The sequence below is a fragment of the Acinonyx jubatus genome, chromosome C1, assembly GCF_027475565.1.
Source record: "Acinonyx jubatus isolate Ajub_Pintada_27869175 chromosome C1, VMU_Ajub_asm_v1.0, whole genome shotgun sequence".
NCBI classification, from domain to species: domain Eukaryota; kingdom Metazoa; phylum Chordata; class Mammalia; order Carnivora; family Felidae; genus Acinonyx; species Acinonyx jubatus.
In genome coordinates, this window is record NC_069381.1 from 35,936,388 (window position 1) to 35,961,980 (window position 25,593).

At 37.9% G+C, this 25,593-nt stretch overlaps 1 protein-coding gene and 1 non-coding gene across 18 annotated transcripts in view; one reads left to right on the forward strand and one right to left on the reverse strand.

Moving 5' to 3' along the window:
• Positions 1 to 25,593, forward strand: part of MAST2 (microtubule associated serine/threonine kinase 2) — a 227,256-nt gene that overhangs the window by 119,672 nt on the left and 81,991 nt on the right. For 8 of the 17 annotated variants that reach the window (XM_053213514.1, XM_027059306.2, XM_053213473.1 and 5 more), the window contains one exon: positions 8,772 to 8,966. The exons of 6 other annotated variants lie outside the window; for them this stretch is intronic. In XM_053213514.1, the coding sequence (XP_053069489.1) occupies positions 8,772 to 8,966 (195 nt within the window). Of the gene's footprint in view, positions 1 to 2,154; positions 6,019 to 8,771; positions 8,967 to 24,061; positions 24,450 to 25,593 lie in introns of those variants that run through there. 3 more of the 17 variants (XM_027059315.2, XM_053213531.1, XM_053213527.1) reach the window with 3 other exon arrangements.
• LOC113599643 (U6 spliceosomal RNA) lies at positions 1,687 to 1,789 on the reverse strand. Its single transcript, XR_003420562.1, has one exon. It is a non-coding gene; the product is annotated as a U6 spliceosomal RNA (small nuclear RNA).

Below are 25,593 nucleotides of genomic sequence, written 5' to 3' on the forward strand. Positions count from 1 at the left end.
ATTTTTGAGACAGAGAGAGACAGAGCATGAACGGGGGAGGGTCAGAGAAAGAGGGAGACACAGAATCTGAAACAGGCTCCAGGCTCTGAGCTGTCAGCACAGAGCCCGACGCGGGGCTCGAACTCACAGACCGCGAGATCATGACCTGAGCCAAAGTCGGACGCTTAACCGACTGAGCCACCCAGGCGCCCCTAGTGTAAGCATTTTAATGTAAGCATTTAAAGCTATAATTTCCTTCTAAGTGCTCCTTTAACTGCGTACTATAAAGTTTGATATGTTGTGTATTCATTTTAAATTAATCTAAATTATTTTCTAATTTCCTTTGTCATTTCACCTTTGATCAATAGCATATTTAGAAGTGTGGTTTAATTTCCAGATGTTGGGGAATTATGTAAAAATTGTAATTGATTTTGAATTCTGTTGTGTTCAGATAACATGCTTTATAGGATTTCAGTCTTTTGAAATTTCTTGAGATTTCTTTTATGGTCTAGCCTGTGGTCTTTCTTGATGTATGTTCAATGTGTGTTTGATTAGCTACCCTGCATTCTAACTGGTGCCTTCTCAGCCTGGTGGAACTACTATATTTTGCTTGAACTGTAGCTGTCTGTACCTCTGTAAGAAAAGTGTTCCCAAGCAGAGGGCTGGGACAACTGGGATGTTTCCCCTTTTCCTGGGTTTGCATTTTTGTGTTGCCTTTTCCCAGTGCCTGAAAACTACTGCTTCGTATGCTTTGTCTAGTTTTATGGGGCTTTGTAGCAGAATAGCTAGTTTTGTTCTCCTTCATACAGTTTGTCTAGTTTTGTAGGGCTTTGTAGCAGACTAACTACTTTTGTTTCCATAACTCTCATAGTTGCAGGTGAAAGTTTGACAGTCTTAATGCCTAAAATTGAGAGTTTTTTCTTAGTTCTCTCATAAGTGAGAACCTGTATTTTGTTTCAAGTTAATGAAAGTGTCATTTGTACTTTGTCATTTTCCTCCTTAGATAACTTATTACATATAACAAAGTTGTTTAACATGACTTTTGTCCCTGTTATAATCTATAGAACTGAGTTATATATATATATATATATTTAAAGTTAGGTATGATTTTTCTTACTTTTTCCAGTAAAATTAATCATTTCAGTCTTCATTCAGTCTTGCTAGTGACCATTTGTTTCATCATTTTTCAACCAGCTGAAATCTTTAGTCATTTTAGCATCAAATTTCAAAGTAATTTACATTAAACCTGTAAGTTTTTCTTTATTTTCTGTGATCACTTTGCTGTTAAACCACAGGAGGAAAAAAAAAAACACCTTTCTACTTGGCTAAACATTAAATAGATAATATTAAGAACAATTATACATGCATCTATATTGGCATTTACTTCTGTTCTTTGACTATGATGGCTTATTTCCTGTTTATTCAATCTTTTCTTTAGTGCTAATAATTGTATGTGTGCCTTCTGTGTGCAGTGAAGTCTGTTCACTTTCGTTAATTTTGTTTTTTAATTTAAGCAGTACAACTTATTTGTAGATTTTTTATTTCTTAAGTTCTACTTTCCTGCTTTTTCTATCTCTGTCATGATTATATCTTGTACTCATTATTATAATGATCTATAGGATTTAAAAAGAAAATGTAATTGTATTCAGAGAGTATCAAGTTTGAATACATATATTTTATAGTTTTCAAAAATATATTGCAAACTATAAAAATATGGAATGCTTCCTGAACTTGTGTGTCATCCTTGCCCAGGGGCCAGCTAATCTATGTATCATTCCAGTTTTAGTATATGTGTTGCCAAAGTGAGCACAAGTTTGAATATATTTTTATAAAAATGTAAAGTAAAAAATTGAAAATTTTCATGCTTTTAAAATTACTTTTTTTTTAAGTATTTTAAATTATTTACCCTAAATTTAAGAATGTTGTGATTTCGGGGCACCTGGGTGGCTCAGTCGGTTAAATGTCTGACTTCAGCTCAGGTCATGATCTCACATTTCGTGAGCTTGAGCCCCGCATTGGGCTCTGTGCTGACAGCTTAGAGCCTAGAGCCTGCTTCCGATTCTGTGTCTCTCTCTCTCTCTGCCCTTCCCCTGCTCACACTCTGTCTCTCACTCAAAAATAAATAAACATTAAAAAAATTTAAAAATTTTGTGATTTCTGGATACATCTGAGTATGTATTTTTTTTTTAATGTTTATTTATTTTTGAGAGAGAGAAAGTCAGAGGGAGAGTGAGAGAGAGAATCCCAAGCAGGCTACATGCCGACAGTGCCTGACATGGGGCTCGAACTCATGAATCATGAGATCATGACCTGAGCCGAAATCAAGAGTTGGACACTTAACTGATGAGCCACCCAGGTGCTCCTAAGTATAGTTTTATAGATAACATTTTAATTTTAGCATTAACTATACAATTATCAGCATAAAAAATTAGCCTTTGGCCTTACATATGTTATGTCTAGACCTGCACATAAATAAACTTACTGGTGATATGAATTCCTTAATTCTGCAAAATGTTCCTCAGCTGCCCTGTGCTCTGGTATGAATACTGAGGTAAATGATAAATATCTTTAGAACCATGAATTGGAACAGAAAGAAATTAAGTAAATAGTTGTTGGGTTGTATTTAGAACCATACTTGGATTAGACAAGAAATCTATTTTATTCATGTTATCTGAGAGGAGGAAGGATTTGACAGGTTAATTAATTTGTCTTTTTGCTTACTTCTAAGGCCCTTTGCTGTTCAGATACTTTATAATCTCAGCAGAACTCTCTCTGAAGTTTGCAGTTTCACAGTCCATAACAGCAATCTGACATGGTTGTCTTCTTAAAAAATACAAAGGAAGAAACATGTGGGCAACTGTTTTCCTGAGGTTTGAACAGTGTAAGTCATGAGAATGGATTTTTAGGGTTCTACTTTGTCAGTACAGAATTGTAAGTCACAAGTGTGATAGAAGCAACTCATTTCTTTAATGAATTTATTTTTGTGCTATTTGTTATTTTGCAGAACTGCTAAAGTGAGAAGCCTGTGGCAGAGACCCTTCTTGCCTGGCCTAAGGGTAGTAATGCAGTTGATAAATAGTTGTGTGAACAAATAAGAAAAAGCAGATGTTTAATCTTCCATACCTCAAATTGTTGAATGCTATCCAGTCCCAGGGAAATGTTAAGCCCTCCTAGTGCTGACACAGCCACAGGGATATTGGCACAAATGTATTATAATGCCAGTAAGTTTAAAGAAAGTGCTTTGTGTGGGGATGTTAAACTCTGGGAGTAAGAGTGATGCCTTCTTTGGGTTAGATGAAGGACATAAAATATGACTCCCATTCTCTAAAAATCAAATATTTTCTAACCTTTAGCATTATTTAAGGAGCTCCATGCTCTGCCTCCTCTCCCAATTTATTATTGCACAGCAGGCTAGAGAGAAGTGTATTTGCTGCTGTTGTCAGAATCGTCTGCTGAAAGGTATTTATAGCAAAATGGTTCATTACATTGATTCTAGAGATTACCTCAGTTCACCAACTTGGCTGAAGACAGGAATACTTCTGGCTAGCATACATAGTTCATATGTAGGATAACTAGGTGCAAATATATTGAAGAAAGGGTACTTTCTGCTTTACCACTGGCATGATTTTAACATCCTCGTGCTGCCTTCTTTTTTTTTTTTAATAATGAGAATAATAATAGCGCATATATTATAGGACTGTGATGAGGACTACCTGGGTATTATGTGTAGTGTGCTTAGAATAGAGTACATAGTAAGTACTTACAAATGTGTAAATGTTCGTTGCTGTTATGTCATCATTATATATTACTATTATTATTGTTCAGGAGCATGGGCTTGGGTATTAGAGATTGGACAATGTTGATTAGAAACTTAAGGCTGGCCTTAACTTAGCCTGAGATGGGGATAGACCATGGTTGGTTTCTTAGTTGTGGGAGTGTGGGCTTTTGTGACTGACCCTGATAATTACTTGTTGAGAGGTTGTAGATTTCAGAGTGTTTCCATTTTCATTAGGACTTATAGAAAACAGGGGATTCTGAAATAGGAGCTGTGAAAGCCAAGTGATGGACTAGTACATGGAAGGAAGAGTGAGTGTCTGTAGCTACTAGGTGGGGGCGAGTTTGCTTGGGTAATTAGAACAGTGACTTTCAAATTTTGTAGACTCTGACCCCCTTTTTTAAAAAAATTTTTTTTAATAAACTCTATTTTTGAGAGAGAGAGAGAGAGATTGAAGCAAGGGAGGGTCAGAGAGAGAGAGAGGGAGACACAGAGTCTGAAGCAGGCTTGAGGCTCTGAGCTATGGACACAGAGCCTGAGGCAGGGTTCAGACTAACAAACCATGAGATCATGACCTGAGCCGAAGTCAGATGCTTAACCTACTGAGCCCCCTAGGCGCCCCTACTCTGACCCTTAATAACAAAAAGATTTTATATTGCAGCCCATCACATGTGTTTGCCCTTGTATATTTATATGTATTACCAGTAATAGATGTCACAAACATACATATTTCATAAAACAGTTCTGTGTGAAGCACTCTGATATTTTCTATTCTATTTCATTCTGTTTTCCTTTTAAGAAAATGTTGGTCCTGACTTCCTGAAATGATTTTATGAGTTAATAAAGAGTTGTGACCTGCAGTTGAAAAGTATTGGTTGGGGTATGAATTAATCCTTTGAATGTTACCCTAGAAAAACAGTTTGACATACTTTGTCATCTAGATAAATGAGTTGGCAGGTGCTCTGAAGCAGGGGACCAAGACTTTTGCTTACTCTGGCTCCCTTAGCTGTTGTTGTTTAGCTCTGCTTGATCACTTGGCTTTACCTGAGCACTTGGCTTTCTTCAGGCCAGGCTGTTTTTGTCAGATGGTTTTTTGTGTGTCTGGGCTGATCTCTACAATGGGAGCTAGCTCCTTGAGGGCAAGACCTATAATAATAGCTAACGGTTCTGTAGCACTTCTGTGCTAGGCACTTTTCTGTTTTACATATATTAATCTTCACCACAATCTATAGATAGGTACCTTAATTATTTTCATTCTACAGATAGGGAAAACAAAGCATACAAGGTTAAATAGCTTACACTTCTTTAGAGTTCTTCTGTAGCTTACCTTAATGTCTTGTGTAACATCTGCCATGCAAATGATGTTATTAATAGTTACTGGTTGAAATTAAACCAATACTTTCTGGACTTATTTTCTTAGCTTCCTATGGCTTTTCTCACCACAAACTTATTCAAGTGATTAGAGAGTAATAGAAATTGAATTAAAAATGATGTTAAACTTTGTTTACGGAGGGAGTACAGAGTTTATTTAAATCGGTCAAATTCAGAATTTGAATAATGGCTATGCTTTGAGTCCTAACATTAAGACTGTAATACTTCACCTGACCTGTGCTTGGCAATGAATAATGTTGCAGAAATGCCCATGTATTCTTAGCTCCTTAATTTACCAATTTGGGATCTTAATATTCTTTCTTCCAATCCACCGCCCACTGCAACAGCTGTTCTATAGTAGCCCACACCTCCAGAGTTAATGGCATTTCTGTCACAGTGTGAGTTTTCAAGTTGGTATTTACGGTTTTGCCAGAGTCTTCACTGCTACCAGGCCTCAGGGTTGGAGGTTGCAACTGACTTGTGGGGGAGGGAGTTTGGTGCTTGTCACTGGGGAGGAACAAGGTGCTCTCTGACGCTCTGATTTGTTACAGGCGGAGTGTGAATGATGTCAGGCAGATCAGAGGACAGCTGATTCATTTGGGATCTGGGACTCCTCACTGTGCCTCATTGCTGCCTCCTGGGCTCTTAAGTCTTTTGCAGTGGGGGTGGGGTGGGGGGATTCTGAATATTATGTTTTAGAAGAACAGTGCTTTAATTTTTCTCTTAAGTTTGGGAAACCTTTGTAAGTTTCCTTTGGCTTATAGACTGCATACCCCTTGTGTGAGAGAACTTCCTGCCAAGACTCCCGAGTGTGAGAGGGCAAAAGCTTGAGTAGCCAGGAAAATGATGAAACGAAGGAGAGAGAGACTGGGAGCACCATGTCTGCGGATTCAGTAAGGAGGCTGGGGTCTCTGAGTGGAAACTGGCACATGTCAGGAAAAGAACTAATGCCAACTAACACACTTTCATTTGCTTGGATAAAGACTCTGCTTTGGAGATGCCAAGAGGGCTGGGCTGGCTTCATAAATTCAAGGTCAAAACACTGGTCCCTGGCAGGGGCCTATGGAGCTTCTAGTTCTGAAAATTGAGTTCGATATCATTTTAGGGGTGCTTAGGTACCTGGGGAACTGGGTTAATGATTAAGATCTTTTTTCCTGCCTTGAAAGCAAATGTGTATTTAAATTTACTGTCAAAGCTGCCTATACAAGCTCCATGAATGTGGGAAACAAATGGAAGTGAAAGTATCTTCTCCTTGGACTAGAGAGGGTATTGTATTTCTGCCCCTGGCCTGTCAGCTCAGGACCTCAGATCTGCCCTTGCAGATCCAAGCCTGAGTCCTTTCAGGTGTGACCTAATTTTATTTCTGTGTTGGCCAGTATAGAAATAAAATAGAAATAGAAGAATACTTAGATAAGGATTTCAAAGCTGGGCAATGGAAGAAGGCTTCCATTTCAGGGTAGCTTTTCCAAGAGCTGCTCAGGCTTATTTAATGAAGAAATGCAGAGCGAATTGATCAGCAAGTTAAGGAACCAGGGAATGAAGTGTCCTAGAATCCATTTCATTCATTGATCTGTCTTAAACTGCCTTTGTGTAACTCACAGGGTAGAGGGAATGCACTTCAGATTTTCTTCCCCTGAATGTTAGTGTTTACCTGGAGTTAGTGTGGTATACTTAAATAGACATACTTCTTCAGTGGGCTTTCTTTGGATCATTGTTAGTGGATCTGTGTTAGTGGATGCTCATTGATTGAATTAATGATTCAACAAGACCTTGGAAGACTGGACTTGTTTGAAATATATAATTAGAAGGATTGGCATATGTTTTAAAAATTTAAAAATTCTCCTACTTAGACTAAAAGTTAAAGACCATAAAAAAGAAGCTTCATGAACTAAAGTATCATTTAAAGTAAAAAGGACTTGTTAGTAAAACTTTAAATTTTTAAAATTAAGCTTGTAGTTTAAGAAAACATAAGTGGTCAGAATCATGCTCTCCAAATGTTGTTGGTGCACTGCTGTTGGTAATCATTAGTGATTTTGAATTTAACTTAGGAAAATTCCCCCTGAGGAGCTAGTAAGTAGTTTCTAAATAACCTTTCCTTTTTCAAACAATCCTTTTTAAACTCTAGCCTCAGTGTATAACCAGTTTGCAGAGTGTTAATTAATAGACAGTAGAGAATGAGATTTGGTTTTCATAGATTTATAATCTTAATTATATATTCATCAACATGACTAAGCCTCATATTATGTGATAAGATTTATAACTCCATAAGCAGTATTATTTAGGTTCATAAGAACTGTCTTTTCAAAAATAGTTTTTAAAATATTTTTATTTATTTTTGAGAGAGAGAGAAAGCGGGACAGGGGATCTGAAGTGGGCTCTGTGCTGACAGCAGAGAGCCTGATGCAGGGCTTGAACTCACAAACCCATGAACTGTGAGATCATGATCTGAGCTAAAGTTGGATGCTTAACTGACTGAGCCACCAAGGTGCCCCAATAAGAACTGTCTTATTGTATGTTCTAATTAGCTGTAGCTTGTATACACTAGGGAGTTGAGTTTTGAAATAGTTCCTTAGAAAAGTGAAAATTCTTTTTGAAAGTGAGGAATTAATCCAAAATTAATATTTCTACTTCTTGTAATTTTTATTAATATGTTGAGTTTGTGGAAATTTGTGCACACCGGTAATTTTAAATAATTTTCTCCCTTCTACATTATCATTTTGTATCCTCTTTTTGTGTACTCATCTGAGAAATATGCTGAAGCCAGCTACAGGGATAATTAGTAGTAAATATCTCCTTTGAATATATGTAATTAAAACAAGTAAAATGTCACCATATTCAAATAGCCAGTAGTAACAACATAGGCAACTAACATTTTTAAACAGGTGCTTGTGTGATAGATACCTAAGTTTTTAAAAAATCTTTGAAATGTTGTGGCTAAATATGGTGTTTGTATGGAAAGCCATGCTCCTACTATAGCAAATTAAATGCTGTGCATCTGTCAATTATTTTTCATCATCTGTGACATATCAATCAATGATCAACAAAGTAGAAATCCATATTTACCATCTGTTTTCAGTCTAATGAGGTTATTTACTTAATAGTCTTCGTTAAGACTTAACACATCAAGAGGGCTAGGTTGTTTTTAGGGGAAAAAAGTAAACTAAAATACTAAAATTTAAATGGAAGCAAAATTTATTGTACAGAATTAAATGATGTTATTTAATGTACTCATTAGTCAAGAATTAGCTAAATAAATTGGTGTTATGGTAGAGATAATCTAATTTATGAACTATTAATGTTTTACTTTTACGGACATACACATTTCTCTAGGAAGTTTTAGTCATTGAACATAAAATATTACTTCTTGCTAATTGATGATTGGTAGTAAACTTATAATATATTTCCAGAAGCCAATTCTAAATACTTTGAATACCCAAAGCTTAAATTTTTGGTTTTAATTCTGTGGATTAAGTTTTAGTCTCGATGGTCATTCTGTGCCAACACTACACTGAGGTATGATATGTGAGAATGATTTTTGACCACTATTTTTGAGCCTTTTGCCTAAACTAACCCACTTTGAATATATTTCTTTTTGGTTGAGAAATTATCCCTGACCCTTCTTTTTTCTACTGTGGTACCTTGTCAGAATCTCTACTCTTTGCCGAGGATCTGAAGTAAACCAGCACATGTTTTCACCCACATCGGCTCCAGCTCTTTACTTCTCTAAAATCCCATTTAGTGCTGATTATGCTTTGGCTACTTCTCCTCTTGCCTTTTTCCTGAACCCACAAGTTCACAGCAGTCCTGGCAGTCCCTGTTCCAGCCGCCCACTGCAGTGGAGGTAAGGAAACCTGCTGTGATGTGAGTGTGGCCTTAGTGATTGCTTTTGGCCAAGTAGGTAAAAACCCAGACCTTTCTCCTTAATGATGGGAAGAAACAGAATAAAAGTCACAGAGAAGAGTAAGAGGAATTTCAGAGATTTCTGCTGTATTCAAAATTCAAGAGAAAGTAATATAGCATATCAGTAGTTAAGACAGTTTGTGCCCATTGTGACTATTGGACAGCCCTCTGACCCCTCCATAGGAGAAGCATAGCATGGCAGAATGCTAGAGCTCTCTAAAGGTTAGCTAGTCCAAATGCCACATTTTATACAACAGGAAAACTTGATTCTGAAGTAGGTTAAGTGATTTGTTCATATTGCTGAAAATAATCTTCTTCTCTTCAGTTCTTTCTGTCTTTTCGTATAATCAGCATTTGAGTAATACTATGTGCTGGACAGTGTTTTAGGCATGAAGAACAAAAGAATGAACACAAAGGTAAAATACCTGCCCTCCGAGGAGCTTAGATTCTAGTGGAGGGAGACAAATTAATGAATGAATATATAACAGATGGACATATGTGATATGGAGAAAACAGGATGAGGAGAATAGGGAATGTGAGGCATAGGGGTTGACATTTTATATAAGATAGTCAGGGAGGGTCCTCACTCATAAGTTGACATATGAGCAAAGACCTGAAGGACAGTCACAGAGCTAGAATTAGAGATATCTGAAGGAAGAGTGTTTCAGACAGAGGCAACACTAAGTGCCAGAGACCTGATCTAAGAGCTTGCTTCATGTGTTCTTCCACAGAATCCAGTGAGGCTCATGTGGAATGAGTTAAGAGGTAAAAAGTGGGAAATGAAGTCTGAGACATACGTGAGAAGCCAAATGGAATAGAGCTTTAAATCCATTACTGGGATTTTTGTTTTTATGTTGAATGACATAAGAAGCTGTTGGAGGGTTTGAAGCAGGAAAATGTTATGATCTGACTTAAATCCAAAGGATCCCTGTGGCTATAGTTAGAAGGGTACCTGGGGTGCCTGGGTGGCTCAGTTGGTTAAGTGCCGGACTCTTGATTTTGGCTCAGGTCATGATCTCACAATTCATGAGTTCAAACCCTGCATCAGGCTCTCCACTGACAGTATGGAGCCTGCTTGAGATTCTCTCTCTTTCTCCCTCTCTCTCTGCCCCACCCCTACTCACACTGTGTGTCTCCTTCTCAGTAAGTAAGTAAGTAAGGCTACAGTACATTCTAGGTAAGACACAATGGTTGTTTGAACCTACGGTGGTACAGGTGGTAAGAAGTGGTCAGATTTGAGGATATATTTTGGAGGTAAAATCTATAGGATTTGCTGATGGATTAGATGCAGAGTTTGAGAAAAAGATGAGTGAAGGATGACTGAGAATTTGAGGTTGAGCAGCTAGGAAACTGGAAGAACCATGAACTGAGACTGAGAAACTGTAAGAATAGCTAAGACATTCAGTTAAAGATAGGTGAACTCTGGGTTGAAGATTTATAAGGAATTATCAGGGTATAAGTGAAACAAATGATTAGATTTATGAGATCATCCAATGAGTGTCTATTGATAAGGAAGAAATGTCAAAGGATTGAGCCCTGGGGCCATCTGACTTTGAGGGATTGGGGAGATGAGGAACTAGCAGCAGAGGGACTGAAAAGGAGTGGCTTTTTAGAAATGAGAAGAATCAAGAGAGAGGTATATTGGAAACCAATCATAATTTTTCAAGAAGGAAAGTGTGTTTGATCAATAGGTATTTGTTAAGCTTTTTGTTAGGAAAAAAAAAGTATTCTGTTTTTGCATCTAAGATACTTCGTTTGAGTAATATAGTATATTCTGAACCTAAATTGTTTTGCAGCCCCAGGTTTTCTCTTCCCAAAATGACATATTCATAACATTGTTTACTAAATATTTCCATACTGGAGGTGGGAATTGGTATTTCATAGTCCACTGTCACTTCCAGGCCCTTGTCTTTATTACCTTCTTTCCTCTTTTAGGCTTATTTTACTCACTTTTATCTTTTACCCCTGCTCATTGCTGTCATCCATTAACTTAGTTTTGTTCTCTCTATTCACATTCAAAGTCTAGCACAGAATCAGTGCTTAGTGAACACAGCGATGCACATAAATTCTACAAATCCTTACCATGTAGATAAGTCTGTTGAACATCACTGTTATTGAGCAACTGAGAAAATACAAGTTGAAAGAAGAGAAAAATGATTCTACTAAACAATGTGAGGAACTAAAAATTGAGAGCTACTGGCAGTGAATTTGACCTCTAAAAATAGATGACCCAAAGGGTGCCTGGCTGGCTCAGTCAGTGGAGCGTGTGACTCTTGATCTCAGGGTTGTGGGTTCCAGCCCCATGTTGGATTTAGAGATTATTGAACAATAAAATCTCTTTAAAAAATAATAAAAAGGGATGACACAAGAGAGAGGGAACTCTCTTGCAGTGGCCATATTGAGTTCTCTTTTATTCCCATGGAGTATAACTATTGTTATGGATTGAGTTGTGACCCCCTAAAATTCATTCGTTGAAGTTAAAACCCCTAGTACCTGTAATGTGAGTGTATTTGGTCTTTACAGGTTAAATGAGGTCATTGGGGTGGGTCCTAATACAAGTGGTGCCCTGTAAAGAGGGATTTAGGACACAGACATAGAGAAGACAGCCATTTACAAGCCAGGGAGTGAGGCCATAGAAGAAACCCACCCTACCGACACCTTCCAATCTCCAGAACTGTGAGGCAAAAAATGTCTTTTGTTTGAGCCACCTAGTCTGTGGTACTTAGTTGTGGTAGCACTAGCAAACTAATATAGCCCTTGAGGCTTTTGGCTGCATTGGCCTAAAGTCCTAGAAAATAGTATCCTTTTGCTTGGTTGTTAGAACAGGCCCTGCTCAGAATCTTAACCTTCCTTATTGACTGCATCTTAGTGATGTGCTTAGGACCTTACAAATTATTGCCCATAATAATTTGAAGAACAATTACGGCACAGTTTTAAAATGATGCCTACTGTAACTGTATACTACATTTCTGTTTGTTCCTTGATAGGAAAGGATGGATGGGTCTGTTTTAGGCAAGCTTGATGGTGGCTCTTAAATGTCTTAGATGGGTCTGATCAACCTTAAGAGACATAATAAATATGATCATGATTGGGGTTGAATTAATTAACCTGTAACTTTAAAGTTTATTTTGAGAGAGAGAGCAAGGGAGGGGCAGAGAGAGGAGAGAGAGAATCCCAAGTAGGCTCTACTCTGTCAGTGTGGAGTCCAATGCAGGGATCGATCTGTGAGATCGTGAACTGAAATCAAGAGTCAGATGCTTAACTGACTGAGCCACCCAGGCGCCCTTACCCTATAACCTTTAGTTATCTTGTATATCTTCCAAGAATATGATTCCAGCCTATTGATTGGCATTCAGACATGGGTATTGCATTGTTGACATAACCTGATTTGAAGGGATGCTAGATATGGTCTATGGTGTAACTGGTATCCCTGAAGAGAGAAAAGGCAATTGTGTTTTTGGCTATTCCCTGGCCCAGCTAGGCCTCCTGGGGATAAGAATTTGGTGTTGGCAACTTCTTGAAACATAGAATGGTTTATATTTTGATTCAGTTTTAAACTGCCATAGACTTTGTCAGCCCTGTAGTTGGGACGGTTTGCAGCAAGAACTCCTTATTAGAGTTTATATTGGAAGGGTTCTAGCTCTAGTCCACTCCCTACTGTGTAGGAATTCTTTTTTTTTAATTTTATTTATTTTTTAAATATAATTTATTGTCAAATTGGTTTCCATACAACATCCAGTGCTCATCCCAACAAGTGCCCTCGTCAGTGCCCATCACCCACTTTCCCCTCCCCCTCACCCCCATATCAACACTCAGTTTGTTCTCAGTATTTAAGAGTCTCTTATGGTTTGCCTCCCTCCCTCTCTGTAACTCCCCCCCCCCTTTCCCTCTCCCATGGTCTTCTGTTAAGTTTCTCAAGATCCACATATGAGTGAAAACATATGGTATCTGTCTTTCTCTGACTGACTTACTTCACTTAGCATAATATCTTCCAGTTCCATCCATGTTGCTGCAAATACCCAGATTTCATTCTTTCTCATTGCCAAGTAGTATTCCATTGTATGTATAAACCACATCTTCATCCATTCGTCTGTTGATGGACATATAGGCCCTTTCCATAATTTGGCTATTGTTGAAAGTGCTGCTGTAAACATTGGGGTACATGTGCCCCTATGCATCAGCACTCCTATATCCTTGGGTAAATTCCTAGCCGTGCTATTGCTGGGTCATAGGGTAAGGAATTCTTTTTTATACAGTGTCTAGTAAAAAGCTATTCAGCCTTCACTTAAACATCTTCAGCAAACAAATTCACTACTGAAGTTTGCAGCTGGTACTAATTCAGCCCTCTGACCCCTCCTGTGTCACATGTGTGAGAGGCTTTTTGTAGACTTTTACAGCAAAGGACAGGTGTTCTTTTGGACTTCCTCCAAGACTAGGCAGCCTTTGAAACCCCTTTTTGGTAGTGTCAAGATTGTTTCCTGCCAAAGAGAAAGCACTATTTTCATTTTACCAACACCTGCTTTCCTTGTCTGTCTTTTTTTAAACAACTGCTTTTCAAAGTGACTCTAAAAGAGGAACATCTCTAGAACTTGTTCTTATCCTGGCCCTGTTGTGGTCAAATTACTTCACTTCTTTCTGCCTCAGTTTTCTACATCATTAAAATGGGGATAAAAATAGCCCTTCAGGGGTTGCTGTAAGGATTAAATGAGTCAATACATGTAAAATTGTTGAGAATACTCAGGCTGCTATAACAGTTACTGTGTTGTTGTTTTTGTTGGAAAACTCACATGTTGCTGATCCCCACACTTCATGTTGCTTCTGTTCGTTTTCTCATATTCTTATTTTCCCTTGGATAGCTCTAGGTATCACTTATCATTATGTCCTGCCCACGGAAGCTTTGTTACTGGCAGCTGGGTGCTCTTCTGCCCTCACATGCGGTTTCACTATTTGCTACTAAAAATTGGCCAGTTGGGGTGCAGCAGGATGTGGACTAAAATGAGAAAAACTCTTTTTGGGCTATTTTTGACAGTGAGGAAAATTCATTAAACTAGGTTTAAAGTGTTTCATTTTCCCTCTCCTCATAGGTAAGGGAAAGAACAGCTTGAGAGTATCATCAGGAAATAGGATTCTCCTATTAAGAAAGGGAAAGTGCTTTTTTTTGTTTGTTTGTTTTCTTTTTTTTTTTTTTTTAAATGTTTATTTTGAGAGAGAGAGCCACACGTGCAGATGCACACATGCGAGCGGGGGAAGAGCAGAGAGAGTGAGGGAGAGAGAATCCCAAGCAGACTCCACATTCAGCATAGAGCCTGACATGGGCTCTATCCCACCACTGAGAGATCACAACCTGAGCCGATATCAAGAGTTGGACACTTAACTGATGGAGTCACAGCCCGTGTTCTTTTGCTTTTTAAATAGAAAGGTAAAGTAAGGAAGAATACTAGCTGTGACTTAACCTCAGGAAACTTTGTATAGCAGAGAATTTTTCATAGATCCTGGCTACAGGTAACTCTGAATAAACATATAGTTCTATTTGGCAAGATGCCACAGGCTTGTTCTTGGATTGTTCAACTTCAAGAAGCTAAAGGTTTCTAAATGGCATTTCTGTTTCTGGAAGTAGGAAAATTTTGTTCACTAAAAAACTCTTTTTTAAATGTTGTATTATAGAAACTCTCAGAAACATTACAAAATACAAAGAGTAGTCTTCTATCTTGAGTGTCTACTTATCAGCTCATGGTCAGTATATTATCTCTTCTGCATCTCTGCCTATTCCCCCCAACCTGATTATTTTAAAGCAAATCCCAGACTGTATCATTTTATCTGTAAATATTTGTTCTTATAGACTTTTCCTACATTCTGAATTTTGCTCATTGCATCCCTGAGTGGTTATTTAACATAGTTCTTATGACCTCTGTGTTTCTCATAAACTGGTGGCTTGATCTGATTCTGGTTTGATTTGGGGGGCCAGAGAAGAATACTTAGTAGTTGGTTTGCAGTGTACAATTGTCAGGAGGCAGGTTGTGTCAACTCTTTCCCGTGTTTTGATAGTATTGGCCATTAATAATTGTCACCTTAGACCCATTATTTTATTAAAAGTTTGCAAAAAAAAGTTGATATTCCCATTCCCTTTCCATTTATTAGCTATAATACTTACACAAAAGGAATTTCCCCCTTGTTATCTATTTGTTACCCTTACTCTTGAGTCAGTTTAGCTAGATTCTTTCCTGGGCCTTCATCCTGATGCCTCGGTGTCACCAGTTTCTTTGTCTTGTTTCAAACCTGGTAACTACTCCTTTGTAGTGAAGATTCTATACCCAGAGTAGTGATTTTTGTGTGTGTAAAGACCCTTGAAGCTTGCCATTTAAGTAGCTGCTAACTGATTGCTAAACTGAAGAAAACCTTGGCTTCCTCTTTTGGCTCCTAGTAGTCATCCTGGGACACCATTTATGTAGACCCTTGTTACATAGGTGCTCCGAGAGGTGAGAACTGATCCAGATAGCAAGAACCCAACAGCCCAGGCAATTGCAAAGATAAATGTTATTTCTTAGGGTTCTTTAGGAGGGGCTCTTGCAACAGCTTCTCTTTCATGTCCCTGGATGCTACAGGAAGAGAAACCAATGCCAATCCTGATTGTCATAGGGGCTCGGGTCAGTCCCTTCTTTTGTCTTGGTAGATAGGAGGTTTAGAACTGGAGAGTTCTGGACACAAATAATTTTCAATGATTTATCAGATAGATAGAGTTATCAAGCATAGAAGAGTTAATTTTCACGGTTTGCCTTCAGGATAAATTCCTAGAATTGCGGATGCTGAGTCAAAGAATAAATGCATATGTAATTTATTAGCTATTGTCCAGTTTCCCAAAATAGTGGTTATATCATTATGTATTTCCACCAGTGGGTATAAGATAATGTCTACAGTAGTCTCCTCTTATTTGCAGGGGACCCACCAAATGCCTGAAACCATGGATAGGACCCAGCCATGTATATGCTATGTCTTTTCCTATATGTACATACCAGTGATAAAGTTTAATTTATAAATTTGGCACAGTAAGAAATTAACAGCAATAGCTAATAATAGAACAGTTATGACAATATACTGTAATAAAAGTTATGTGACTGTGGTCTCTCAAATATCTTGTCCTCACTCTTCTTGTGATGATGTGAGATAATAACATGTCTACATGATGAGCTGAAGTGAGGTGAATGATACAGGCACTGTGATGTAGCATTAAGTACTACTGACCTTCTGACGTTATGCCTTCCCGACTGTGGGTAACTGAAACTACCAAGATCGAAACTTCCAATAAGTGGGGACTTCTGTTGTATGTCAATTATACTTCAATTAAAAATAAAAAGAAATTAAAAATTAAAAAGCAGGGGGACTACTGTATTTGCTCACAGCCTTGCCAACTGAATAGATTATCAAGCTTCTGAATTATTTCCAATCTGATGGGTGAGAAATAGTATCTCAAAGTAGCTAACTAAAAAGTCATATTAAATTGTTCCTTAAGGATAAAGAATGTATTTCCCATCTTATGTGGAGGGAATTAGTTTTCCTGTCCTAGGAAATTAAGGTGGAATCATCCATTATTTCATTCAACTGTATACTAGATACTCTGAGTGGGAGAATAGGCCCAAATAGGCAGTAGGAAAGTTCCCAGCACATGGTGGAGTGAGAGGGAATGCTGTTTATCCAGTAAGCTTTCAGCCTTCAGCCTTATTCATTTCTATTACAGCCATTCTGAGAACATTTCAGGTGATTGCTCTGGAGGTTAGCAGCTATTAAAAATAAATAATTTCAGGGGCACCTCAGTGGCTCAGTCACTTGAGCATCCAACTCTTGATTTCGGCTCAGGTTATGCATTGTTAGGAAAAACTTTTGTTCTACCCTTTTAGTTTAGTGCCTGGGGGCCTATGACTTAAACTGACAAAGGAAAGATTAATAGGAAAGGCATACAATTTTTATCAATATTTACACATATAGGAATTCACAGAAAAGAAATGTAACTCAAAGAACTGGTTAGACTCAGAAAGCTTACGTATCCTTTTACAAAGGAAAGAGGATTTGGGCTTTAAGGCATGATAAATTGTAGGGAATAATAGGAAATATGTGAAGGAACTAATGGAACATTATGCAGTGTTTATGTTTATGCAAACACATTGTAGCTCTTCTCTCCCAGGTACAGAGGGACACATTCCTCAAAGGGAAATTTGCCTGGTTTCAGGCAGATAACGAGAGGACAGAGAATTCTTTCCTTTTCTTTTGATTCTCAGTTGCCTTTGGCTTAAAAAAATCCTTTTGCCAACGTAGCGTATTTTGGGGTGGCAAATTCTGGTCACCTCCAGCATCTTTGGCAGAAATATTACGGTTCCTGAAAAAGGATGGTGTGTTCTTCTTGTTGCATCCTATCAGGTGATACAGGCTTTCATTATATCCCATTACTGTGAAATTAACCTTGATCACTTGATCTGCTAGTTTCTCTGCTCTAAGATTATTTTTCCCCCTCTCTAATTAACAAGTATTTTGAGGGAAATTTCTTGAAATTATGTAACTACCCCACTTCTCATCAAATTTTAACTCACTATTTTTAGCATCCATTGATGTTTCTTGGCTGAATTATTATTCTATGCTGGTTGCCAAATGGTATTTTTCAAATTCCATCATTTTTTCTGCACTCGTCCATTGGCACTGCACTGTAAAGAAAAGCTTTTTCTTCTCCCTGTTCATTTTTTCTCTCGTATCAGCATGAATTCAATGGGCTCTTATTTTATTTAGTGGGTTGTAATCTGTTAATAACATTATATATTTTGATACTCAATTTGTACCATATTTAGTCAAGAGGAGTCTCTTATGCTGGTGGCTGCTGCTGCTGCTTTTTTTTTTTTTTTTTTAACATTTCCCCACCATTCTTTGAGAACTTCCTAATTTTCTGGCTCTGTAAGACATTCCTGGATGGCTTATTTTGTATCTTCCCTGCTCTAGCCCTTGTATTAGCCATTTCTCCAAAGAACATGGTTCCTTTTAGTGGAGAATGGTATTTAAAAGCCAAGATATGGGTGATAGGCATGGTTGCTGATATTTGGGTTCACTGTTCCTAGAGAATGTGTATATATGTAATATGCATGTGTGAGTGCCTTCTTCCCCCAACCCTCCAACCACTTGGCCATCATCATAATAACCTAATGGCTTCTAGACTGAATTATTCAGGAAAAAAGAGGAGGAAGGAGGATTCTTAGGTCCACTAAGTACATAAGATATAGTCTTAGATGCCTGTATAATAAAAAAAAAAAAAAGTTTACTGAGATACAGTTTATATACTGTAAAATTCACCAATTCCAAGTTATCCAGTGGTTTTTGATGAGGTTCTGGGGTGACAGAGGTGGGGTGGTTCGGAGCTGATGGTCAAGAAAGAATTCTTGAAGACATCATTGGTGCAAAAAGGTGATTTTATTAAAGCACAGGGAGAGGACCTGCGGGCAGGAAGAGCTGACTTGGACCCTGTGGAGAGACTGGTTATATATTTGGGATTTGGGAAGGTAAAGTGGAGGGAAGTTTCCAATGAGATTTTCATATGCTAAAGAAGACTCACAGGATACTGGAGGCCTAGCTCTTGTCAAGAACCAACCCCCATCACCCCAAAAAACCTCATCAGTTTTTGTCAAATTTGTAAAATTGTGCAGCTATCACCATAATCTAAATTTAAAATATTTCCTTAACCCAAAGAGTTTCCTTGTGCCCATCGTACCACTGTACTGTTTCTCCTAGGCAACCACTTACCTTAGGCAACCACTGATTTGATTTTGGCTGTATAAATTTGCTGTTTCTGAACATTTCATGTAAATGGAATCATATACTTTGTAGTTTGTTTCTGGTTTCTTTCTTTTAGCATAATTTTTTGAGGCTTCAGTGTGCTAAACAGAAAAAATATGCAGCCGAGAATCCTTTATCCAGCAAGTCTGTCATTTAGAATAGAAGGAGAGATAAAGGTCTTCCCAAACAAACAAAAACTGAAGGAATTTGTCACCACTAAACCAGCCCTACAAGAGATCCTAAGGGGGACCCTGTGAGACAAAGTACCAGAGACATCACTACAAGCATAAAACATACAGACATCACAATGACTCTAAACCCGTATCTTTCTATAATAACACTGAATGTAAATGGATTAAATGCGCCAACCAAAAGACATAGGGTATCAGAATGGATAAAAAAAACAAGACCCATCTATTTGCTGTCTACAAGAGACTCATTTTAGACCTGAGGACACCTTCAGATTGAGAGTGAGGGGATGGAGAACTACCTATCATGCTACTGGAAGCCAAAAGAAAGCTGGAGTAGCCATACTTATATCAGACAAACTAGACTTTAAATTAAAGGCTGTAACAAGAGATGAAGAAGGACATTATATAATAGTTACAGGGTCTATCCATCAGGAAGAGCTAACAATTATAAATGTCTATGCACCGAATACCGGAGCCCCAAATATATAAAACAATTACTCATAAACATAAGCAACCTTATTGATAAGAATGTGGTAATTGCAGGGGACTTTAACACCCCACTTACAGAAATGCATAGATCATCTAGACACACGGTCAATAAAGAAACAAGGGCCTTGAATGATACATTGGATCAGATGGACTTGACAGATATATTTAGAACTCTGCATCCCAAAGCAACAGAATATACTTTCTTCTCGAGTGCACATGGAACATTCTCCAAGATAGATCATATACCGGGTCACAAAACAGCCCTTCATAAGTTTACAAGAATTGAAATTATACCATGCATACTTTCAGACCACAATACTATGAAGCTTGAAATCAACCACAGGAAAAAGTCGGGAAAACCTCCAAAAGCATGGAGGTTAAAGAACACCCTACTAACAAATGAGTGGGTCAACCAGGCAATTAGAGAAGAAATTAAAAAATATAAAAAAACGAAAATGAAAATACAACAATCCAAACGCTTTGGGACGCAGCGAAGGCAGTCCTGAGAGGAAAATACATTGCAATCCAGGCCTATCTCCAGAAACAAGAAAAATCCCAAATACAAAATCTAACAGCACACCTAAAGGAAATAGAAGCAGAACAGCAAAGGCAGCCTAAACCCAGCAGAAGAAGAGAAATAATAAAGATCAGAGCAGAAATAAACAATATAGAATCTAAAAAAACTGTAGAGCAGATCAACGAAATCAAGAGTTGGTTTTTTGAAAAAATAAACAAAATTGACAAACCTCTAGCCAGGCTTCTCAAAAAGAAAAGGGAGATGACCCAAATAGATAAAATCATGAATGAAAATGGAATTATTACAACCAATCCCTCAGAGATACAAACAGTTATCAGGGAATACTATGAAAAATTATATGCCAACAAATTGGACAACCTGGAAGAAATGGACAAATTCCTAAACACCCACACTCTTCCAAAACTCAATCAGGAGGAAATAGAAAGCTTGAACAGACCCATAACCAGCGAAGAAATTGAATCGGTTATCAAAAATCTCCCAACAAATAAGAGTCCAGGACCAGATGGCTTCCCAGGGGAGTTCTACCAGACGTTTAAAGCAGAGATAATACCTATCCTTCTCAAGCTATTCCAAGAAATAGAAGGGGAAGGAAAACTTCCAGACTCATTCTATGAAGCCAGTATTACTTTGATTCCTAAACCAGACAGAGACCCAGTAAAAAAAGAGAACTACAGGCCAATATCCCTGATGAATATGGATGCAAAAATTCTCAATAAGATACTAGCAAATCGAATTCAACGGCATATAAAAAGAATTACTCACCTTGACCAAGTGGGATACATTCCTGGGATGCAGGGCTGGTTCAACATTCGCAAATCAATCAACGTGATACATCACATTAACAAAAAAAAAGAGAAGAACCATATGATCCTGTCAATCGATGCAGAAAAGGCCTTTGACAAAATCCAGCACCCTTTCTTAATAAAAACCCTTGAGAAAGTCGGGATAGAAGGAACATACTTAAAGATCATAAAAGCCATTTATGAAAAGCCCACAGCTAACATCATCCTCAACGGGGAAAAACTGAGAGCTTTTCCCCTGAGATCAGGAACACGACAGGGATGCCCACTCTCACCGCTGTTGTTTAACATAGTGCTGGAAGTTCTAGCATCAGCAATCAGACAACAAAAGGAAATCAAAGGCATCAAAATTGGCAAAGATGAAGTCAAGCTTTCGCTTTTTGCAGATGACATGATATTATACATGGAAAATCCGATAGACTCCACCAAAAGTCTGCTAGAACTGATACATGAATTCAGCAAAGTTGCAGGATACAAAATCAATGTACAGAAATCAGTTGCATTCTTATACACTAACAATGAAGCAACAGAAAGACAAATAAAGAAACTGATCCCATTCACAATTGCACCAAGAAGCATAAAATACCTAGGAATAAATCTAACCAAAGATGTAAAAGATCTGTATGCTGAAAACTATAGAAAGCTTATGAAGGTAATTGAAGAAGATTTAAAGAAATGGAAAGACATTCCCTGCTCATGGATTGGGAGAATAAATATTGTCAAAATGTCAATACTCCCCAAAGCTATCTACACATTCAATGCAATCCCAATCAAAATTGCACAGCATTCTTCTCGAAGCTAGAACAAGCAATCCTAAAATTCATATGGAACCACAAAAGGCCCCGAATAGCCAAAGGAATTTTGAAGAAGAAGACCAAAGCAGGAGGCATCACAATCCCAGACTTCTACTACAAAGCTGTAATCATCAAGACAACATGGTATTGGCACAAAAACAGACACATAGACCAATGGAATAGAATAGAAACCCCAGAACTAGACCCACAAACGTATGGCCAACTCATCTTTAACAAAGCAGGAAAGAACATCCAATGGAAAAAAAACAGTCTCTTTAACAAATGGTGCTGGGAGAACTGGACAGCAACATGCAGAAGGTTGAAACTAGACCACTTTCTCACACCATTCACAAAAATGAACTCAAAATGGATAAAGGACCTGAATGTGAGACAGGAAACCATCAAAACCTTAGAGGAGAAAGCAGGAAAAGACCTCTCTGACCTCAGCCGTAGCAATCTCTTACTCGACACATCCCCAAAGACAAGGGAATTAAAAGCAAAAGTGAATTACTGGGACCTTATGAAGATAAAAAGCTTCTGCACACAAAGGAAACAGCCAACAAAACTAAAAGGCAACCAACGGAATGGGAAAAGATATTTGCAAATGACATATCGGACAAAGGGCTAGTATCCAAAATCTATAAAGAGCTCACCAAACTCCACACCCAAAAAACAAATAACCCAGTGAAGAAATGGGCAGAAAACATGAATAGACACTTCTCTAAAGAAGACATCCGGATGGCCAACAGGCACATGAAAAGATGTTCAATGTCGCTCCTCATCAGGGAAATACAAATCTAAACCACACTCAGATATCACCTCACGCCAGTCAGAGTGGCCAAAATGAACAAATCAGGAGACTATAGATGCTGGCGAGGATGTGGAGAAACGGGAACCCTCTTGCACTGTTGGTGGGAAGGCAAATTGGTGCAGCCACTCTGGAAAGCAGTGTGGAGGTTCCTCAGAAAATTAAAAATAGACCTACCCTATGACCCAGCAATAGCACTGTAGGAATTTACCCAAGGGATACAGGAGTACTGATGCATAGGGGCACTTGTACCCCAATGTTTATAGCAGCATTCTCAACAATAGCCAAATTATGGAAAGAGCCTAAATGTCCATCAACTGATGAATGGATAAAGAAATTGTGGTTTATATACACAATGGAATACTATGTGGCAATGAGAAAAAATGAAATATGGCCTTTTGTAGCAACGTGGATGGAACTGGAGAGTGTGATGCTAAGTGAAATAAGCCATACAGAGAAAGACAGATACCATATGGTTTCACTCTTATGTGGATCCTGAGAAACTTAACAGAAACCCATGGGGGGGGGGAAGGGAAAAAAAAAAAAAAAAGAGGTTAGAGTGGGAGAGAGCCAAAGCATAAGAGACTGTTAAAAACTGAGAACAAACTGAGGGTTGATGGGGGGTGGGAGGGAGGGGAGGGTGGGTGATGGGTATTGAGGAGGGCACCTTTTGGGATGAGCACTGGGTGTTGTATGGAAACCAATTTGACAATAAATTTCATATATTAAAAAAATAATAATAATGTTTTTGAGGCTTATTTGTTGTAGCACACATCAGTAGTTCATTCTTTTTTATTACTGAATAATGTTTCATTGTATGGGTAGACCATGTTTTGTTAATCCATTCACCAGTTGATGGACATTTGGATTGTTTCTAGTTTGGGACTATTAGGTGTAAATATTGCTATGAACATTTGCATACATGTCATTGTGTGGACATATGTTTTCATTTCTCTTGGACAGAATCCTAGGAATGAAATTGTGTTGTATGGTAAATTTATACTTAACTTTTTAAGAACCTCCAAACTGTTTTCTGCAGTGGCTATATCATTTTATATTCCCACCAGCAATATTTGAGGGGTTGTTTTTCTACATCCTTACCTGCACTAGATATTTTGTCTTATTGATTATAGCCATTCTAGTGGGTATGTAGTGGTAGCTTATTGTGGTTTTGATTTACATTTTCCTGATGATTAGTGATATGGAGCAGCTTTTCATGTACTTTTTGGCCATGCATGTATCTTCTTAAGAGAAATGTCTATTCAAGTCCATGGCTCATTTAAAAAAATTTTTTTTAACGTTTATTCATTTTTGAGAGACACAGACAGAGCATGGGCGGGGGAGGAGCAGAGAGAGGAGGAGACATAGAATCCCAAGCAGGTTTTAGGCTGTGAACTGTTAACACAGAGCCCCACATGGGACTCAAACTCACTGACCGACTGCGAGATCATGACCTGAGCTGAAGTCGGACTCTTAACTGACTGAGCCACCCAGGTGCCCGTCAGGGCCTTTGCTCGTTTTATTTATTTATTTTTATTTATTTTTTCCTTTTATTGTATTTATTTATTTTTATTCTTGAGAGAGAGAGAGAGAGCATAAGTGAGAGAGGGGCAGAGAGAGAGAGAGAGAGGGAGACACAGAATCCAAAGCAGGCTCCAGGCTCTGAGCTGTCAGCACGGAGCCTGAAATGGGGCTTGAACTCATAAACCGTGAGATCATGACCTGAGCCAAAGTCGGACGCTTAACTGACTGAGCCACTCAGGTGCCCCCCTTTGCTCATTTTAAAATCTGGTGTTGTTTGTTGTAGGAGTTCTTTATATATTCTAGACATTAATTTTCTATCGTGTCTTTGATTGATTTTGTTCTGGTCCCTTTTGGATTACTAATTATTTTAAAAAGAGGTATGTTCTTCCTAGTCTAAATGTTTCCATGAAGTTTATGTGGAAGAAGAACCAAGGCAGTGAAGTGGACTGTTTGGAAGTGTCTGTGGTTGATAAGTAAGCTCATTATATTGCAGTTTTTTTCTCTCTAGTTGTTAAGTCTGTGCTTAGGCCTCTACACTATGGTCCCAAATAGAATTCAGGAAACAAACTCATATAACCATTTAATCACTGCGTCTTTGGTTCCTTAAAACGGTCTTTCACTAATTATCTTTCTAATTACTTTGCCTCAGAGTTTACCTCATCATTGAGTTATAGTAATTTTTAAAATTGACATTATATTAGTTTCAGGTATATAATATGATGATTCGATATTTGTATGTATTGTGAGTAATCACTACAATATGTCCAGTTAATATCCATCACCATACACAGTTATAGGCTTTTTTTCTTGTGATGAGAACATCCAAGATCCCCTCTCTTAGCTCCTTTTAAATATGCAATACAGTATTATTAACTAGAGTCACCATGCTCTACATTAAATTACCATGACATTCATTTTATAACTGGAAATCTGTATCTCATTTTGCCCCCCACCTCCCACCCCACCTCAGGCAACCACCAGTCTGTTCTCTATATCCATAAACTCAGTTTTTTGTTTTAGATTTAGCATATAGATGAGATCATGTGGTATTTATCTATTTCTGTCTGACTTATTTCACGTAGTATAATGCCCTTGAGATTCATCCATGTTGTTGCACTTGGCAAGATTACATTTTCGTTATGGCTGAATAATAATCCACTGTCAGTATATGCCATATTTTCTTTATCCATTTATCCTTTCAATGTCTATAATTTTAATTTATAAGACATTTAATTAAATTCTTTTCCATACCCAACAATTCTTATTTCATTACTGCTAGTTTTGCATTAATCTTTATTTTTAAAATGCTATTCATTTATATTTCTGATAAGCTAAAGTGTTCTGTATTTGCACGTCTTTCCCAGGTTGGTTTCTTTCTTTCTTTCTTTCTTTCTTTCTTTCTTTCTTTCTTTCTTTCTTTCTTTCTTTCGAGCACGTGCAAGAGGTGCCTGGGTGGCTCAGTCAACTAAGGTCTGACTCTTGATTTCAGCTTAGGTCATGATCTCATAGTTCATGAACTGAACCCTGCACTGGGTTCTGTGCTGACAGTACAGAGTCTGTTTGGGATTCTCTCTCTTCCTTTCTCTCTCCCCTATCCACTTCCTCTCTCTTGCTGTT